The sequence below is a fragment of the Sminthopsis crassicaudata genome, chromosome 4 (assembly GCF_048593235.1).
Source record: "Sminthopsis crassicaudata isolate SCR6 chromosome 4, ASM4859323v1, whole genome shotgun sequence".
In the NCBI taxonomy this organism is placed as follows: Eukaryota; Metazoa; Chordata; class Mammalia; order Dasyuromorphia; family Dasyuridae; genus Sminthopsis; species Sminthopsis crassicaudata.
Window position 1 is genome coordinate 370,757,887 of NC_133620.1, and position 18,884 is coordinate 370,776,770.

The 18,884-nt window shown below is 34.1% G+C and overlaps 1 protein-coding gene across 15 annotated transcripts in view; it reads right to left on the reverse strand.

Annotated features, from left to right (window-relative positions):
• Window positions 1–18,884, reverse strand: part of SYNRG (synergin gamma) — an 89,250-nt gene that overhangs the window by 14,813 nt on the left and 55,553 nt on the right. For all 15 annotated transcript variants that reach the window (XM_074262058.1, XM_074262053.1, XM_074262054.1 and 12 more), the window contains 6 exons: window positions 14,048–15,004; window positions 5,313–5,897; window positions 4,385–4,548; window positions 2,057–2,110; window positions 849–945; window positions 206–354 (listed from right to left, as the gene is read on the reverse strand). In XM_074262058.1, the coding sequence (XP_074118159.1) occupies window positions 206–354; window positions 849–945; window positions 2,057–2,110; window positions 4,385–4,548; window positions 5,313–5,897; window positions 14,048–15,004 (2,006 nt within the window). The remainder of the gene's footprint in view (window positions 1–205; window positions 355–848; window positions 946–2,056; window positions 2,111–4,384; window positions 4,549–5,312; window positions 5,898–14,047; window positions 15,005–18,884) is intronic.

Consider the following 18,884-nt stretch of genomic DNA (forward strand, 5'->3'; position numbering starts at 1 on the left):
TAAAATCCTGCCCTTCCACTTCCTAGTATAAAAAATTATTTTCTTTTCCTCACCATGCTACATACTCTCAACAAATGTCACCACTTACCTGTTATAAAGATTTAGTATGCATCATAACCACTCCTGATAGCATACCAAAAGAAAGCCTCTCTCTACTTTAAGAACAAGGCTTCTGGGGAAGAGGGCGTTGATGGGATGATCTTACCGTGAGTGTGGCAAGTGACATGAACCCTATCAGGTTGTTCCATGTCTTATCAATGTCCTTCAGCAGCTGCTGGAGATTTTCACTGCATACTGCTGTGGCCTTGATTCCTAGCTCCACACGTTTGGTTACTCTGTATACCTCCACAACACCTGTCAACAAAAATAAAGAGGCAAGCAGCATCATACTTGGGTGATACTTTAGTGGGAACAAAGAAATGATCACAATAGAGTCAAAAGCCTCACTGGCCCATGTATACAAAGCCCACAAACCAAAGTTCTTCCCAAAGACACCATACAAGCCTGGAGACTCATGGACCCTTCTTTAGAGTCTTTTAGGATTCCTTTGTTGACATTCAGAGGGTTGTTTTAACCTGACTCAAGGAGGAACACAAAGTCTAGTTAGGGGAAGAAACTTAGGTTATACAATAAGAATCAAGAAACCACAATTTCTGATTCTACTCCCATTTTATCACTATCCTGGGATACTTTTGTGTCCTCATTTTCTCATTTGCACATGTCAGTGTAACATGAATTATATCCAATTTGAGGTTTTTTAATTAAAAATGCTTCACAGCATATATGAAACAGACGATGAAAATTGAAAGCACCATGATTTTCAATAAACAAAATATAAAGTTACATACCTAATAAGTATTCCATGCCCTGTGCTGACTGAATTACTTCTGTGCAAACAGATGAACTACTGATTCCATTTAGAGTGTCATTTGCCTTCTTAATGATCTAAAAGACATGACATGACAATGTCATTAGATTATCTCTAAGAAAAAAGTGATCAATGACACAATCAAAAGTGAATATTGCAAAATTATAAAGAAAAAGCACAGCCCCAAGGAAGAGATATGAGAAGATACCTTCCTTAACTCTTTTGTAGAAATGAGAGGTTCATGAAACACTGAATATATCTTCAGTTATTTTGATTATAAATCAATTTTGCTGGTTGTTTATCTTATTCTTTTCTTTTTTTTCTTTTAAAAATAGTCTTTATTATATGGGATGACTTTTTAGTGGGGAGGAGGGGAATGGTTAGAGTTAGAAATTTAAATCATGTGAAAAGATATCAATACAAATGTCTTTTTAAAAATGGTTAACAGTAACAAAATTAAATTTACCATTGTTATTGAATCAAATTTAATAGCCAAAAGATAAGTAAATAAATCTTTACAAAAGTTCCTTTTAAAATACAGACTTTTGTGATCCATAACTTATAAAGAAGTTTATAAGGATCATAAGATTTCAAGCTGGAAGGGATCTAATCCATTTCCCTTATGTTTCCTCTGAAGAAACAGGCTCTCAGAGAGTTTAAAAGATGTGCCTCAGGTTGCACAAGTGGGCAGTATCTGAGGCAGGATTTGAATTTATTCTCTAACTTCAAATGGAGTACTGCTCTTTTGAAGTACACCCCACTGCCCTCAGAATTTAATTAAATCAGGAAGAAATCATTCTGCTGCTCTTGTCCTCCTGCCACTGTCTTCTCCTCTTCCACTCTCTCACCTCTCCTCTTTGGAATGACAAGGTTTGTGTTTTGTATGCATAAAATCTCCAACTTAGAGATTTTACTTTGGGAATAAAGTTAAAGAGTTCATTATCTTAAATACAGCCATAGGTACTTAAAGGAATACTGGTAAAAACTTTATTTAGATGGATCAAATTCAAAGAAAAAGGGGGATATCTGACATCAATAATATAGTACTCATCACTGAAATTTGGGTGTTAACTCCAGTTCTCTCTTAGGAACATCTTTACTCAATCCTAAGGAGGGTAAAATGTGGCTCTAAAGGAGAAAAAAACTATGTATAGGAAGATATCTAACACTATATAACTATATACTCACAAGTAGAGCACTTCCCAAACATCTCTGCCATTCATATGCATATCTTTCATTCTCCTGTTAAAAAAGAAAGGACTACCTTAAAACGGCAAAGAGCAAGCCTGACACTTTTTTATTTTAGCTTAAATAATTTTAATTCACAAGACATAAGAAAGTTTTCTCATTTGTAGATTGCCCACTGGATATTTATTCTCTAACTTATGTACAAAGCTTTAGATATGGCGGGAGAGAAAGTCTGGCTAAATCAAAGTACTTGATCACAAGGAGACAACAATCTAATAAGACAAGAAACACAGATTGCAGAGGACTTGAAATACCAGGTAGAGAAGTTTGAAATTTCCTTTGTATACACGATAAGGTTTGAGGAAAGGACTGGGATTTATGCATACAGAAAGATAATACTAGCACTTCTATGAAAGACTGGGAAAGGAAAGCAGAGGTGGAAACATGTCTAAGGAGGCTCAAGTTAGGCATAATAAAGACCTTTACTAGGGTGGTTACAATGATGATATGGAGGGGACAGATATTTCATGTATAACAGGAGGACCTATCAATTGACTGAGAGAAATGAGAAAGAAAAAGAATGAAAATGAACTCCAGAAGGTTCCAAATGTGGGAGAGTATAAGTGAATGTAGAGGTTATAGAAAGAATAAAATTTAAAAGGAAAGATAACAAACTCTTTTTGGATATATTGAGTTAGACATATAGTATATAAGACCATTAACAGAAATCATCTGTAGGAATTTGGAGATGGGAATTTTAAGATTCAGAGAAAGATCAGGACTACAAACACAAAGTTGGGACTCTTTCTTAGCATAGAGCTGTACTGTTGAAACTGTTAGAATAAGTGAGACTACCAAGAAAGAAAAAAGGTCAAAGACCAAGTATTTGGGGAAATCCTTTAAAAAATATAAAAAGTAATTGATAGGACAAGAGGGATAATGTGGCCTAAGGAAAAAAAGGATGTTGAATTGGAAAACCCACCAGCATGAGCCTTGGCCTTTGTGTGTTCTTGGGCAAGACATTTAATCTTTTGATTTTTGTTTTCTCATCAGTAAAATAAAAGGCCTGGAATAGATAACCTCTCAAGGATCTTTCTTGCTTTAGACTTAGGATCTTAGTAGAAGCAGTGAAATAAGAAATCTCTGAAGCCAAGTGAAGAGAGAATTAGTTTTGGGGTGCTCAATGATATCAAAAGCAGAAAATGAGGACTAAATAAAGGCTATGGAACTTAGTGATTGATGTTCAGTGGGGATCTTTGTGAAACAATTTCAATAGATGATGAGAAGGTCAATTCTGTTGCAGTAGTCAGAGAATATGTGTAGTAACAGCAAGAAGAGGCATGGGTTTTGGGTTTTAAGGGTCATGAGAAGGCTTTTTTAGGTGGGGGAGGCCTATACATATTTGTAGACATATGTGAAAGAGTCATGTTGAAGATGCCTAAAGAGTGGAACTAGTGGCTGGATTAGAGTTGAGGTGGAAAGACAACAGCAGGTAATGGGGCTTGCTAAGATTAGACTTGCTAGGCAGCAGGAAAAGTAATCTGTCCTTGGCAGAGCAGGAGGAAAGGTGGTGTAAAATAATGCTGAGGCCTGAAAGGGATGAATTAAGGCCACACTTGATGATCTTAATCTTCTCAAGGTAAGAGGCTGTTATCTGCTCTAAGTATGGGGTTATGGGCATGTTTAGCATCAAAAAGCAAGAAGAAAAGGTCTGAGAATCACCGAGAGGTTATAAGATAGGAAGTTAGGAAGGGAGAATCTGTTTTGCTTGATTATGAATATTTGTTGCAAAAGGTTTTTAGTTTTTCTTTTTTCCTCAATGAAAGTGGTGGGAAAGAAAATAAATGCTTTCACTAAAAGTGAAAGAAAGGGGGAAAAAAGGAAAGCAAATAGGTTGTCAAATAGCAATAAGGGCCTGACTGTAGTTATTTCACAAATTTGTAGTGGGTAAAATTAGCTCAGTTTCACTATTTTCTCTGTTGCTGTTTAAATTTAACTACTAGCAGAAATGGTAAGATTTGAATATTCAAAAACAAAAGCACAACTCCCCATCCTAAGAATTCTAGGAATACAGTCTGAATCTCACATTGATTCCATTTACAGGATGCTATTTTTTGAGGATTAACATTTTCATAGATGTTTACTCCAATGAAATCACAATAATAAAGAAAATTTTCTCAAGCTCTTCAAGAAACACTTTTTTTCATGTGAAATTATAAAATAAATAAAAAATTATTATAAAAGTTTTCAAAAGCTGGAAATTTGCTCCTCCTAGGAGCAAAAGCATGGGTAATCTACGTGTCTCTTATATCAAATAACTGTACTTACTTCAACCTCCCCAGTTAGGTCCTTGTATTTATCCCGGATAACAGGAAGAGCCGGCTTTTCACTTAGAGTGTTGGAACGATCTCTGAAAGGTTGCTCTAAAGCTGGAGATGGAGTGGAACGGCTTATTTCTTTATCGCCAAGGCTCAAGCTTCTTTTATGAGATCCTAAGAAGTATTGAAAGTACAATCAAAGGGTTTCTATAATGTTTCATGAATTTAAACTTGATTCCAAACCCAGTCAAGGAAAATCTTTTAAAATTGGAAATAGTCAATTTATTACTGATTCACTTCTTTTAATCTCCCCAAAGCTTCTGTTTGCCTGATGGGGATAAGAGGTATGGCCCACATGAGAATCAAACCTATGACATCTTGATTTCTACAGCAGTGCTCTAACCAAATGAACTAACTAGCCACATACTGTTATCTCCATTTCTTTAGTTTACTAAAGGTAAGGTATCCAACCTAATCTCAGTGTAATTGTCTTACTGGCCTCAGTTTAGTCCTAAAGAAAACCCATTCAGCCTTTTCTCATAGACATTAATTTCATATCTAGAAAATGTTTCTTTCATTTAGTAACTTTGATCAACACAATGACCAATCACAATCCCAAAACTCTCATGATGAAACATGCTCCCTATCTCCCTCCAGACAAAGGGCTGATGGACCTAGAGATTGTGAGGCATATTTTCTTCTACTTCTTTTGGACATGTTTATTGTAGAAATTTGTAATGGGTTTTATTTTTCTTGTCTTCTCAATGGGTGAGGGAGGGAAAGAATTTGGAACTGGAAATAAAATAAAATTGAATAAAAAAAAGAAAGGAAAATTTTTCTTTCATTGGTAATAGGAAACAAAATATTTGTAGAAAGAGAGAATGTATAATTCCAAGAAGCAAAACCATTACAGAAAAATCTGCCCTTAATTTGCTCACCTTGAACAGAAAGGTCAAAAGTAGCCAGTTCATTTTTGATCATTTCTTCACTAGATTTCATCTTGCTTTGTGTATTAGCCACCAGAAAGTCAAATTTGCTGATTTTGGGCTTTTCACTTTGAAATTCTCCAAAGTCATCAGGACATTCTTTTGGAGTTTCCTGAGACATGCCACTGGCAACTGGGACTGAAAACATGTTATCTTGGCTCTGTTCGGTTGCAGGTAGGTCCTGTTTTTTTATGAAATCCCCACTCTCAATGTCTCTTTGTTCAGTGGGCTGGGAAAGACCATTTTTAAAGTTTTCAAAAGCTGAAAATGTAGCCTCTGGAAGAGTATCATCACTTGGAAAGGTCGTCACTTTGGAAACTGTTGTCATGGTAATGTTTTCTGAACTGCCAAATGAAGTCTCTTTCTTCTGAAGAATTGAAGTAGCTGAGGAGGAACTACTTCCTGCAGAGAAGACAAATGGAGAAAGCATTCTGCCGGGAGCATCATCCCTGTCTGACCACTCACAGCTTGCAAGGGCACTCACAGAAGAATTGCTACCATAAATCCCCAAAGTAGCATACTTTAAGTCATCGATATCTGAAAGGAAAATAAGACCCTACAGTTAGAAAAGTGGCTCATTATCTAACTAAAATACCCTAAACTATGCACAAGTGAAACGTATAGAGCATCAGGTTTAGAGTTTTATGTTAGTTGGAACTAAATTTGGGGCATTTTTGTGTACCTCAGGTCAAAGTGGGATTGAGGTTTACATTCAACTTATATGAAACCATTTTCTTGGGGTATGAAAAAGAAAAAAATCACATAAAAGGACTATTAATTATGTGTTGTTCATGATAAAAATTTTAGGTCTTTTATAAGCTAATTTATGTATATAAATCACATTAATAACACACTATTCAGTTGGAAAAAAACCCAAAAGCCACCAAACCCAAAACAAACTCATCACTTTAACTATTTATCTTTGCCTTGATTTTGCCCAGAAAAAGGCCCTCAGACAACATAAGTATAAGAGAAAGAAGAAAAGTGAATATATATATGTATATGTATATATACATATATATGTATATATATATATAAAATGTAATTTGACAAAAGGAAACAAAAGATTTCCAACATTAAAATTAAGATGAAAATGGCAATACAGGTCCCTAGCTTTGAATTAGTAAGGACTTTGTTTCAGACTAAACCAAAAATGTTCTAGTGGGACTTTAATTAGGCAGTTACTTACCCAGTCATTATTTGGACCACTGTGTGCTTCCCACTGTTGTGACGGGATGTGAGGAAGGAAACAATCCGATCATCTATTTTAGCCCATAACACTGCTATTAATTACCAAAGGTCTGGTTCTTATCAAGCTGCCTGCTTCTCATTCAACTTTTTCTTCCTCTTCTTCTTCTTTCTCCTCCTCTCTTTTCTTTTCTTTTTTTTTTTTTTTTAAGTGAAAACCCCAAGCCAGAAAACATATTACAAAGCATCTAAAATCCAAGTACATGCTTGGTATGTTTTTGCTGGCACTAGTGAGAGCTTAGACAGGACTACTGAAAACATGAAGTGAATGCTCCTGAATGAAGTGAAGCTAAATTGCTATTTAATGGAAATGGCTTCCAACTCAAAAAAAAGAAACAACATATTACTACTTGTGGGAGAAGGAAAGGCAAAAAGGTTTCTTAATTGGTTTTCAAACATTAACCTTTTTCTTGTGGGCTTGCTGGGTGGGTTTTTATGGACTTAGACTATTTAAGATGTGCCTCTTTTCACCTGATTACTACTAGGAGAGACAAACAAGTTAATATCTCAGCTTCTCAGACCCATATTTATTATCCACAGCTGTCTATCATCCCACTTTGCCAGGCCAGTGTACCAGGTAGTTTATTTTTTTTTCTCTGAAAACACTGGGTAGTCAAAGGATTCTGACAACTCCACAACTCCCTGCACAAAATTGCTCCCCCAAATCACTCTTTTTCTCTCTTAATTTAGTTAGAGAAAGGCAATTAAAACCAAAGTTTTAAAAAAAAAATCTGCATGTTTAAAAAGGAACTCTTTCTAGGAAATTAAGTTTCTTTCACAGGAAAACAATTTTAAATGTTGCTTCAATTATAGCTCATTAAAAAAAATCAAGTTGAAAATATACAGAAGATAGCATTATTACTATGAGAAAAAACCTCATTATAGATGTTGTTTCTCCCTTCTTAAAAATAACAACAGGTATATTGTCTCACATAAGGTCAACTTAAATAGAAAGCTGTGTCAATTAAAAGTAATCAGGGTTTTAAAGTGGGGATATTTTTATTATTGTACTATATCAGAATATTGATTCATGAACCCATGTTAAGAATTATCATTCCATCTACTAAAGAAACTATAAATTTCCTAAATACTGGAAACCCACTTAATGAAAAATCAGTTCTGATTAAAAAGGTATAAACCAGTTTCCATGGAAATAAAAAGCTCCCTTGTGCAATTACGGTCATAATTTTTTTTTTTTAAAAAGAGGATAATAGGGGCAGCTAAGTGATACAGTGGATAGAATACTAGCCTTGAAGTCAGTCAGGTTAGACCTGAGTTCAAATTTGGCCTCAGACACTTAACACTTCCTCGATGTGTGACCCTGGGCAAATCACTTAACCCCAATTGTCTAAGACAAAAAAAAGGATGATTGTATATAATTATACCATTTTATCTATATAATTAGTTAAACTGGAAAGATTGAAATTATTTGTATGACTGCACACCCAAATCTTTAACAAATTCCAGTTCATATTAGAAAATAAGACCAGCAAAAAGATTATGTTTTAGAATAAATCACAGACATCCCAAATAAGATATGTCAAAAGACAGAAATTTTTCTAAAAATTTAAAAAATAAGTTATTAGCTATCTAAGAATTAAAAATTGATTTTAAAAATCAAAGTTGATTTTCAAATGTCTAACTTTTACTTTTTCTAAACTGATTTGCAAATGTAAAATATGGAGGGAAATCACATACAAAAATTGTTATTCTGTATGTTGGTTTATCTTAAAAAGGTAAAATCATCATTAGGAATTTCACTGTGATTACCAAAATTTTAGTATTGCTAAAGAATACAAAATCTCTGTGACATATATGCATATTTCTTCAGGGTAAACTTAATGAGCACTTCATTCTTCCCTCCCTCCTCATCCTATACATACACAATGTGTATCTGAGAGTATATTGTTCTCTGTAATATTGAAGAGATTGCCAACCTAAGACTTTTTATAAGATATACGGTATAAATGTAGGAGAATTGTCTGGCAAACTAAGGTTTCACCTACTACTTTATGTTGTATAATCACTTAAGCTTCTAAAGCTCAGTTTTCAATTGACAGGTACAGTCAAGTAAAGTGCGATAGAAAGAGGAAAGAAAAGCAAAAGTAGTCTTTAACACAATAAAACAAACCAGGAACAATTATTACATTTCAAATTTTGTAATATTCTTGGATTGTACTAATTAGAACCATAATTGAGCTGAAGAGAATGCACCCTTAATTGTGTGCTTTAAATACATGTATTTGATACCATGCCATGTCCTACAACATCAACTTCTTCAGTGTGCCTAGGGGACAGAACGAAGTAAAGAACTATACAATCTGCTTTTTCACCATGGGTCACAAATCACATTTCTTGCTCATTAGAGATTTCCACCTTAACCTATAATTATATTTCCTTGAATAAGCAGGTTGGTTGAAACATTTATATTGTTCACTGCATGCACAAAAAATTCAATTCTTTCAAAAACCAGTTTCAAAATGAAACTTTCAAAACAAGAACAATTTATTTTTAAAATTAATTTTGAATTTTGGATCAATGTGGGCAAGAGGTAAACTCTAATCAAAAGATATTACCACTTTTACTGTAGGAAGCACAGGATTTAGGAGTCACATTTCCATACAGATCTTTTCTAAAACACCAGGCACATGTCCAGAAGACAAGTGTTCTGGAATGGGGACAGAGAATAAATTCCATTATCTTAAGGAAAAATCTTATGGAATAATAAAAATGTTTCCTGGATCATGGAAGAACCTTTTCTACCACAGCCTATGGTGTAATGTTAACTTTCATTTTCTTTCCTCCTAGTTTCATACTAGCATATCAGAACAGTCAAAAGTCTGGTATTTTCTACTAATTATAACCATAAGCTGACATCAATCTGTGAAAAGTTACAAACCAGGATTAGTGCTGTTGAAGAAAACAAGAATGATATCATAGCAGATTTCTGATAGGTTATTAAATGGTGACACATAACTGCTTTCCAAGTATTACTCATATGCATAAAATCTGCCATTTTTCATTTGAACTATTATAAATTTAATTACCCATTGCTTATTTTTATCCACACAATCCATAAGCAAGTTACAGTTTCCATTTGATAGTGCTAAGTGGCTATCTAAAAAAAAGTAGAAGATAAAGGACTGTTGACATCTTTCACATTCATGCCACAGTTCAAGGGAGTGGAGAAGACCAGTAGCAAGGTAGTTATCATCAGGCAACTGATCAGAACCCCAAAGACCATCTCATCCATCCCCATGTTGAACAGAATGATTATGCCAACAGAGAAACAAACTGATAAGGGAGTACTCCCAACTAGAGATAGTGCAATTCCACATGTTCCAAGGTTGACTTCTTTCAGTAACGTATTTTCTACTCTTAAAAGTTCCATTGTATTTCTATAGCATTTGCAGAAGTACTTTAAATGTGCTTAACTGCGAAAAATAAAGATTTCAAGTAATCTCTAATTACAAAATAATCTGATTTTTTAAACAGGTTGAGAATTCAGCATTCTTCCTTGTGATTCTTTTACACCAGTTGTCTTTTAGGCTGATTTTTAGAAATCTTTAAGACCTCTAAGAGGAACTTATCAATGTGTGATATTGGACATTTCTTTAATTTATAAGTAACAACTTATAAACTACATACTAAAGATGGCTTATGGGTCATTATGCTATAAACATGCAAGAAAGTTTCCCATAAAACTGCTTTTGCTTTCTTTCCCTTAGATGTGGTCACACAAAATAATCTGAATTCTTCCCCACCCCCAGAAATTCATTTTCAATACAATAGTATTGAATCCAGCTATCTTGTTATAGGTTCTTGCCTCAGTTAAATTTCCTTTCTTTTCTAGTCAAGAATTCAGATTTTTGATTTAAAATTTAGCCTAGGATTTTCACCACCAAAGATTTCCATGGTATTTATTTAAAAAACAACATCTACAGGTTTTTCCTCCATTCTGCTCTAAAATGGGAAAAACAGCATATATGTTTGACTAACACAGACTCTTAAGTTGCATTGATAGCAATAAAAATGTTCTAAAATATGGATTTTGTCCTGACACATCCAGAGTCATTTTGGGAGTGAGGGGAGATCATGTTCCATAGATTATTAATAATAAATGAAAACTCAATCACACCCCCAAATAAATTCTGATGCTTGCGGGGAAGAGAGGAGGAGGGAAGTGTGCTGAAATACCAACGGACACAGGAGCTAATTCTGAATCCAGCTCACATTTAGGCCTGAAGTCCTCCAGGAATTAGCAGTAAACAATTTTCACTGTAGGATCATCAATTTAAATTCAGAGCAGGTCTATGGTGACCAAAAGTCATGCCAATGCCATTTGATGAGCTATTTTGAAATAAGTTTGTAGATATCTAATCTTCAATGGTTCTGTTAATTTTTTTCTCTACTCCTCAACATTAAAATCACCACACCTAATATGAATAGGCTCTTACAATGTTTATTAAACAATGAAATCCACTTATATGGTTCTTCCCTCCAGAAAAGTCAGGGTAAACTTAAAAAGGTAGGGAATTTCCTCTAACATTTAAAAGGAACAGCCCAACTCCAATATCTACAAAATGCACATGAAAGGATATCTATCAATGGAATTTAAAAAAATCTAAAATGCCCTTCCCAAATAGCTATGGTTTTTCTGTAGGAAACAGGAACAATCCGAAACAAAGAACAAATAGCTCCGTGGATACTACTGATTCTGAACTTAGGTAGGACACAAGTTCTATCTCTGTTTTCTCCTACTCAGGTACAAATTACACACACCCCCAGACTTTCAAAATATGCCAAGGTATTATTTATTAACACAGGACTTACAGATCACAAAAAAGATAGTAATACAGAAGAGCTCAAAAAAGAGTCATCAGAATAAGCATGCAAGTCAGTATTTGCAGAGAAGAATATACTAACGCAAGTTTGAGAAGGCACATTCACACAGAAAATATTTAAATTGAAAAAAAAAAGACATCAGAAAAAGCAGCAAAAAACCAGGTATTGATTAAAATACAAAGATTTTTAATGTCAAAGAAGAGCTACTACACAGGTAGGCAGATGCAGCTAGTTTGCTAACCCTTTGATAATGTTACAAATGAGGTGAGCTCCTGCTGCAGTTAAAATAAGAGTAAGGTGATCTTGACTGAACAATAATTAAAATGTTTAAATGAAGAGATTAAATTTAGAGGGGAAAATATCAAAGCAGTCTAGTCAAAACTATTTGCAGCAAGTACTCAAAGTGTTAACTTGAATATATGCAAGAAATCAGGCAAAGTTATTAGTATTCTCTAACTTCCATACAAAGAATTATAGCAAAGTTTAAAGAGACAGTATCCTTTTACAGAGTTAACTTAGGTCACTCAATCGGCTTAAGGTCCTTGGAAATTGCATTTTATTCCCTTTTCATCAGCTCTAATGCTTACTTCCCTACTAAGGGATAAGTGCAACCTACACACTCAGAGGGTAGAATACTATGATGTTCATGGGTAAAGCCAAATCAAGCTTTCAAAATTCACTGCCTTTGACCCCTTTAATACTTTAATGCAGCAATTTTGTGCAACCATAAAGTAGGCACAGTGGTCAAACAACAACCCTTGCTAACCACTCTAAACGGATACTGCTCCTTTCTGACATGAAATTTACAGATTAAAGGGAGGAGGAAACAATATGCTTTTGAGAATATATGCAAACTGAAGAGACTTGGCTTGAACATTACAGGTTCAAAGCTAGAAGTGTTCCAAACATACATAAAAAGAACATGAGAGCACAGGAGGTTATTTTAACAAATAAATCAGAGCAAGCTCAGTCAGAAGACTAAAACAGAAAAGGGCTGGAATAAAACTCTCCTTGTGAAAACATTTACGTAGGCAAGTGGTAAGAATTCAGACTTATTTCAGAAAAATAGCTTCTAATTAATAACTATCATTTGTCCAAATAACTAATACCTAGATTACACACATTATTTCTTAGATATAACATGAAGACAATTATCACAAAACAGAGCAATCTGCAATTAACTGCATGGTCCCAAAGTAGCTAGCTTATACCAAAAAAAAAAAAAAAAAAAAAAAAAAAAAAAAGCAGCACAGCAAAATCACTGTATATATATATATATATAAAAAGAAAAATATTTGAGAAAAAAGCACATAAAAAGTAAGTAAACACTAAAGAGCATGAGGTGCTATTTGGATAGCCTGCTGTGTTTAGAACACTTTGCCAAGCAGCAACATGAAATATGAATGTTCTAACTAATTGCTGTTGCTCTTGGTTGCAGTACCCTTGTCAGGAACATGTCCTGTCCATGTCCTGCACACACTTAGGGAGCCAAAAGAAAGATCCAGGTTTGTTTTCAGACATAAAAATACCATATGATGCAAAACTACAGAACTATATAATTTTTAATCCAGATCTGTAAACTTGGAAGAAATTTCTTTTATGGAAAGAATTGATCCTTACAGTAATAATTCTTACAGTTAACAGTGTGTCCCCCTCCCATTCAAAAAACTTTCAACTGCATAATGCTTTCTTTATAATAATACAGTAATACTGAGATATTTCTCATTATTAAAGGCCACAAAATAGGTTTAACTGTCTCTCTATGTACATATCAAAAGAAAAAAAACTAGGACACTTGGGAAATTAGTTTTTATGCTATGAAGTAAGACTGGAGATACATTTGTTTCATATGCTGTTCTATTATCTAACTTCATAGAGAGTTTAAAGAGGGCCACTTAATAAGATACATTCAGCTAACTTTGATTTTCCCCAAATAACTAACTAGAGCTCACCTATCCTAGCATTGATAGATTTGTTATAATTAAATATACCAATATTAGTGTTAACACTGAAAACTGTGATTTCACCGACAGTAACAATGCAAAACCTCCTTTGCCAGTACCTGAAACACAGGACATCAATATAATCTTTTTTCCTGCCTTTTGAAAGGACATATTACAATGATGGGTTATTTACTTAGAAGCTTTTACTCTTAGCATAGAGTATGCTTCTGTAAACCTTATTAGAACACTAAGTAGATCACTTCTGATAGCTGTAAAATGTACCCATAATATGAGAAAGCAAGAGAGGTACACTGACCTCACAAACTGGAAGAGCACTGCTAACACTGAAAATATTTGTTCAAATCCCTGGCAATGCTGAGCTTTTCTAACCATTAGGTGTTCATGTGCCTTAGAGACACCAAGTTGGCGTAAGATCTCAAAAACAAAAGTATTTTAACTAATCAGTCTCACTGAGTGGTCAAAAAAGTCAACAATTACAGTATTTTTGAGGGATATTGGCAACTAAGGGGTTTGCTATGAAGGAACCTTTCACAATGGTAAAGGGTCAGAGTATTAATACTGTAAATCAGCAACACAGAATTATCTTTGAAATCTACTACTATCACCAGAGCAATCGCACCAATTCCTCACCTGCTGCAGGCGGATGCTGGCCACTAACTGTGGGCAAATCCAAAGAGCTATCAGACATGACATGCTTAAGATCTCCTCCTACATCAGCCAGTTTCATGTCAAACTGGACAGAGAGCGCATCTTCCGAGTCCTCCTTGCCAACACTGCTACCACCAATGGAAGGCAGGTCCAAAGACTTCACAGAAGCAGAATCTTCTTTGGCATGTCTAAAAGCTACCACTTTGTCCACCAGAGATTTGTCTGAATTACCACACAGAGATGAGAATTTGTTTGAATGGAAGTCAGCAAAGTCTTCGTCACTTTTCCCTGGAGGAGTGCCATCTTTTAACTCCTCCATTCCTATTCCAGGGCCCTCCAGAGAAAGCTGTTTGAAGACGTCATATTTGGTTGGCGCAGCGGCTGAAGAGTTCTGCCCATTTCTCACTGTGCTGCCTATGCTGCTAGTCAGAGGAGCAGCGCTAACTTCTTCTTTAAGAATATCATATTTATCATCTGCTTTTTGCTCAGACAAGCTAGAGCTATTACTGAAAGCCATAAAATCTGCAAAGTCATCTTGTCCCCCAACAGATACTGAACTAGAATATCCCCCAAAAAGGCTGAATTCTCCAAAGTCGTCAGCTAAGCTAGAATTTTTAGTTGGTGCTGATGTTGTGGCGGTTGTGGCAGCAGTTGTTGGGAGTGGTCGCGTGGACAATGATTTTGAAGAGCTAAATGCATCTGGAAAAGAAAGTGGTTTCTCGCCAGGGGCACCAACAGAAGAAAACATATCTAGATCTGCCAAGTTCAGATGATTTTTAGCTTGTGTTTGTTGTTTCTGTTGTACGGTTAAAGAAGGGAAGGGAATTGGAAACATTTTGTCTTTTGTTGGTGGTTCTAATGGTGAAATACTGTCGGCTGTTTTAAAATCTGTGAAGCCATCATCTGTTCCTGTAGATCTGAATTCTGCAAGACTATCTCCTGAAATGAAAAATGGAACAAGGATGTTAAACTTAAAACCACATAATGTACATTGAATCCAATTTCCTGCAAAGTGTCAAATATATTTATTAATTCTGCTTCTTCCATTGTTGAGTTGAATTCACATATTTAACTTCCATCTGATCTTTTTGTGTATTCACTCTCCTCGAGATTCTCATTTTGGAAACCACAGATTATTCCCACACTGAATATGGATAAGGAAATAAATAAAAACCCTGCTGATGCTTTATGGCTCATTTCACTCCTCAAATGCCTCTTAATTAGTCATTTCCATAAATGCTTCAATGTTCAATATTGGCAATCACTGATCTTTCATTGTCAGGGTCAGGGCTTCACTACTTTCTGTCCTTGTATCTGGCTCACTGAGCATGCAGTAAAATGAGAAGGGTTTGAGGATTACTGGAGAGCTGTGCCTGGGAATGGTGTTCTCCCAAGAATAAAACCTTTAAATGTTAAACAATAAGGGGGGGTCCATATGAACTAATGGTATTGGTGAAGTAATGAGAAATTCTACATTAATACCCAGGGAAAACATTTTGTTTAATTGTGCATTTTTAATACAGGATTAGATATGAACTGATATTCCTGAATTACATGGGCATTAATTTAAGAGAAAAATAATTCTCCCTTCCCAAAAATGTTATCTAAGGCCACAAAGTTCTCAAGTGTCTACCACAGGGCATAGGACATTGTAGGCACTTAACAGATGTTTATTGATTTATTTATCTTTGCCTCAAACCTACCAACAAAAAGGTTTAGAACTCTTAGAAAAAAGGTACTCAGTCAGAAAATACAAGTCTTTCTCCTTATGTTTCCAGCTTCTCTTCAGACATGGCACACTTCCTTATTAAGTCTAGTTAGATATTACTCTCACTTAAACACAATGGAGTTCTGGCAATCAATGTCATTTTATATTTTATGTTAAAATTTTGAGGTATGTTAAAATTTTGATTTTGTATCTATATATTCTAAGGAAAAGGCTACTAACCAAAATTTTGTTGGTAGCTAAAATACTATACAGGAACTTTTCTTTATTTTTTTTAATGTTTTAAAAAATTATAAGAAAATTTCTTTTGGTTTGCTTTTTTTGGGTGAAGCATTTGGAGTTAAGTGATTTGCTAGTAAGTGTTAAAAGTGTCTGAGGCCAGATTTGAATTCAGGTCCTCCTGACTCCAGGGCCAGTGTTCTATTCACTGTACCATCTAGCTGTCCTCAGGAACATTTCTTTAAAGAATTAAACCAGGCTTTGTTGAAAATATAAGCCAACATCTGGGTCTAAGATTGACAGAGTTCTCATTCTTTGTTACTGTGATAATGATATCATTATTTATATCCATAATATTTAAGATCTAATTAGATAGCATAGAAATTGGTACACAATAAGTACTTAACAGGTGAATCAAAATTACAACAAATATTACTATAAAATATGGCAAAGCTACTTTTCTAGTTTTATGGCACATCTGTCACAGATCTGTGCCATCTTATGACACATGCTCAACCACTGCACACAAATGGCACTTCAATTACAGGTTCTAAGCTTTTTCTATTGGCTATTTATTCCCCCATACCTGGGATGTACTCCTTCTTCACAAATGCCTCTCAGAATCCCTAGTTTTCTTCAAGTTTTAGTTCAAACAGCACCTTCTACACAAAACTTTTCATAACTCTACTTTCCCCTCACTTTCCAGTGTCCTCTCCCAGTCCTACATTACCCCATTATATCTATTTTGTACGTACACACGTACACACATACACACACACACACACACACACACAGATTTTTGAGGGAAGAGATTGATTTTTATCTCTATTGTGGTACTATTATTGCACAATAGCTAAATGCTTAATAAATGCTTACTGATTGTCTAAAACTCATGTCTGGATAATCTTCACTATAATGATCCCATTAATAATTAAAAGAAAACTATTTTTTCCTATCTAAGAAAAACAGCAGTATATGAACTACTCATCAATGGAACCCCAATTCTTAAGTCACAAAATATGATTTTTAATACTTGAAATAACAATTCCATAGTAATAGATTTTGTAATATTTGTTAATTTAGTAACAAGATTGATTGCATATTTTTTTTTTTGCATAAACAAATCCAATGGAGCTAAAATTAAAAGAAAAATACTTGGGGGAAAAATCTTTGAAACAAATTTTCTCTGCTAAAGTCCTTATTGTCAAGATATGTAAGAAACTGATTCAAACTTATAAGGCTAGGTGTCATTTCCCAATTGATAAATAGTAAAAGGATATAATATGCAATTCTCAAGGAAAGAAACCTAGTCTATCTATAGCAATATAAAAATGCTCCCAAATCACTACTAACTAAAGACAACTTAAAGCTTTTTTGAGATTCTATCTCATATTCATCAGATTTGACAGAGATGACAGAAAAGGAAAATAACAAATTCTGAAGAGGATATAGACAAAAAGATACATTGATGTACTGTTGGTAGTCCTGTGAATCAGTACACCATTCTAGAAACTGATTTGGAATTACAAAGAAAAGTTACTAAATTAAACCTTTGACCCAAATAAACCATTGCTAGGACTATATCCCAAAATGATCAAAGAAATAGGAAAAGGTCCTTTATGTACAAAAATATTTATAGTTCTTTTTCTAGTAGCAAAAAACTGGAAACTACTGAGTCCATCAACTGAAGGAAAGCTGAGTAAGTTGTGGTTAATGAATATGATAAAGAGTATTACTGTGCTATAAAAAATGAGGTTACAAAGAGACATGAAGAGATTTGTGTATATTGATAGTGAATTAAGCAAGATAAGAACAATTTACACTATAATTTCATTATAAAAATTAACAACTTCAAAAACTTTTATAAAGTGATAAAGAATGAAAAAAGCAGAACCAAAAGAACAATTTCTACAATAATGACACTGTAAAGACAACTATAAAAGCTTTAAATACCATGAACGATATACTTACCATCTATCATTCCTGATGATGAAACATATATCTCCTGACTGAGCTAATAGATTTAGAATGCAGAATGAAACATATATTTCTGATAAATGAAGGAATTTGTTTTGCTTGACTATGCATATCTTTTGTAAGGAATTTGTTTTTTTCTCTCTTTTTTTGGTTGGGGTTAGGAATGAGAGTTAAGGCACAACAAAGCGTTTTTAATTTAAAAAAAATTAAAAACAAGAAGTGGGAGATGGTGTTAAAATTGTGGAAATGTTTCATGCACTTCCAAATTCACTTAATTGTGAATTTTGCTTAATTATTTTATTTTGTTAGGAAATTTTTCATAGAATGAAGATAATCTATAAATGCTTTACAATGTAAAAACAAATCATCAATAAAACTAAAAATATGATGAATATAGAAAAATATGGACTCATATGATCTGATGCAGAGTTAAATAAGCAGAGACAAGAAAACAACATACAATAATTACAACAATGTAAATGGAAAAACCACAAAAGAATCAAAAATGAATGATGCAAAATTACAAAGAACAAGCAGGATCTTCAAAGAGAGAAAACAAGCTCCCTCAATCCTACTTCTCGGTAGAAGTAGGAGATCCATGGGTATGGAACATTGTACATATTTGCCTGACTTTTTAGAATAATTGACCAATTTTGGTCTTTTTTCTTTAAAAAATAAGATTTGTAATCTGAGAAAGGGGAGAGAGGCTGGGAGAAATCATGGTGATGTAAAAAAACAAAAGCTATAAATAAAAGTTTATTTTTAAAATTCTAAACCAGGGAAGCATGGGAAATAGAGGAAATAGAATTTCTCTGTTAATCTAAAATTTATAACCAGTTCACCAGCATAATGTCTAAATGAATGAAGACATTTTTATTCATTATCTTAATTTTTGTA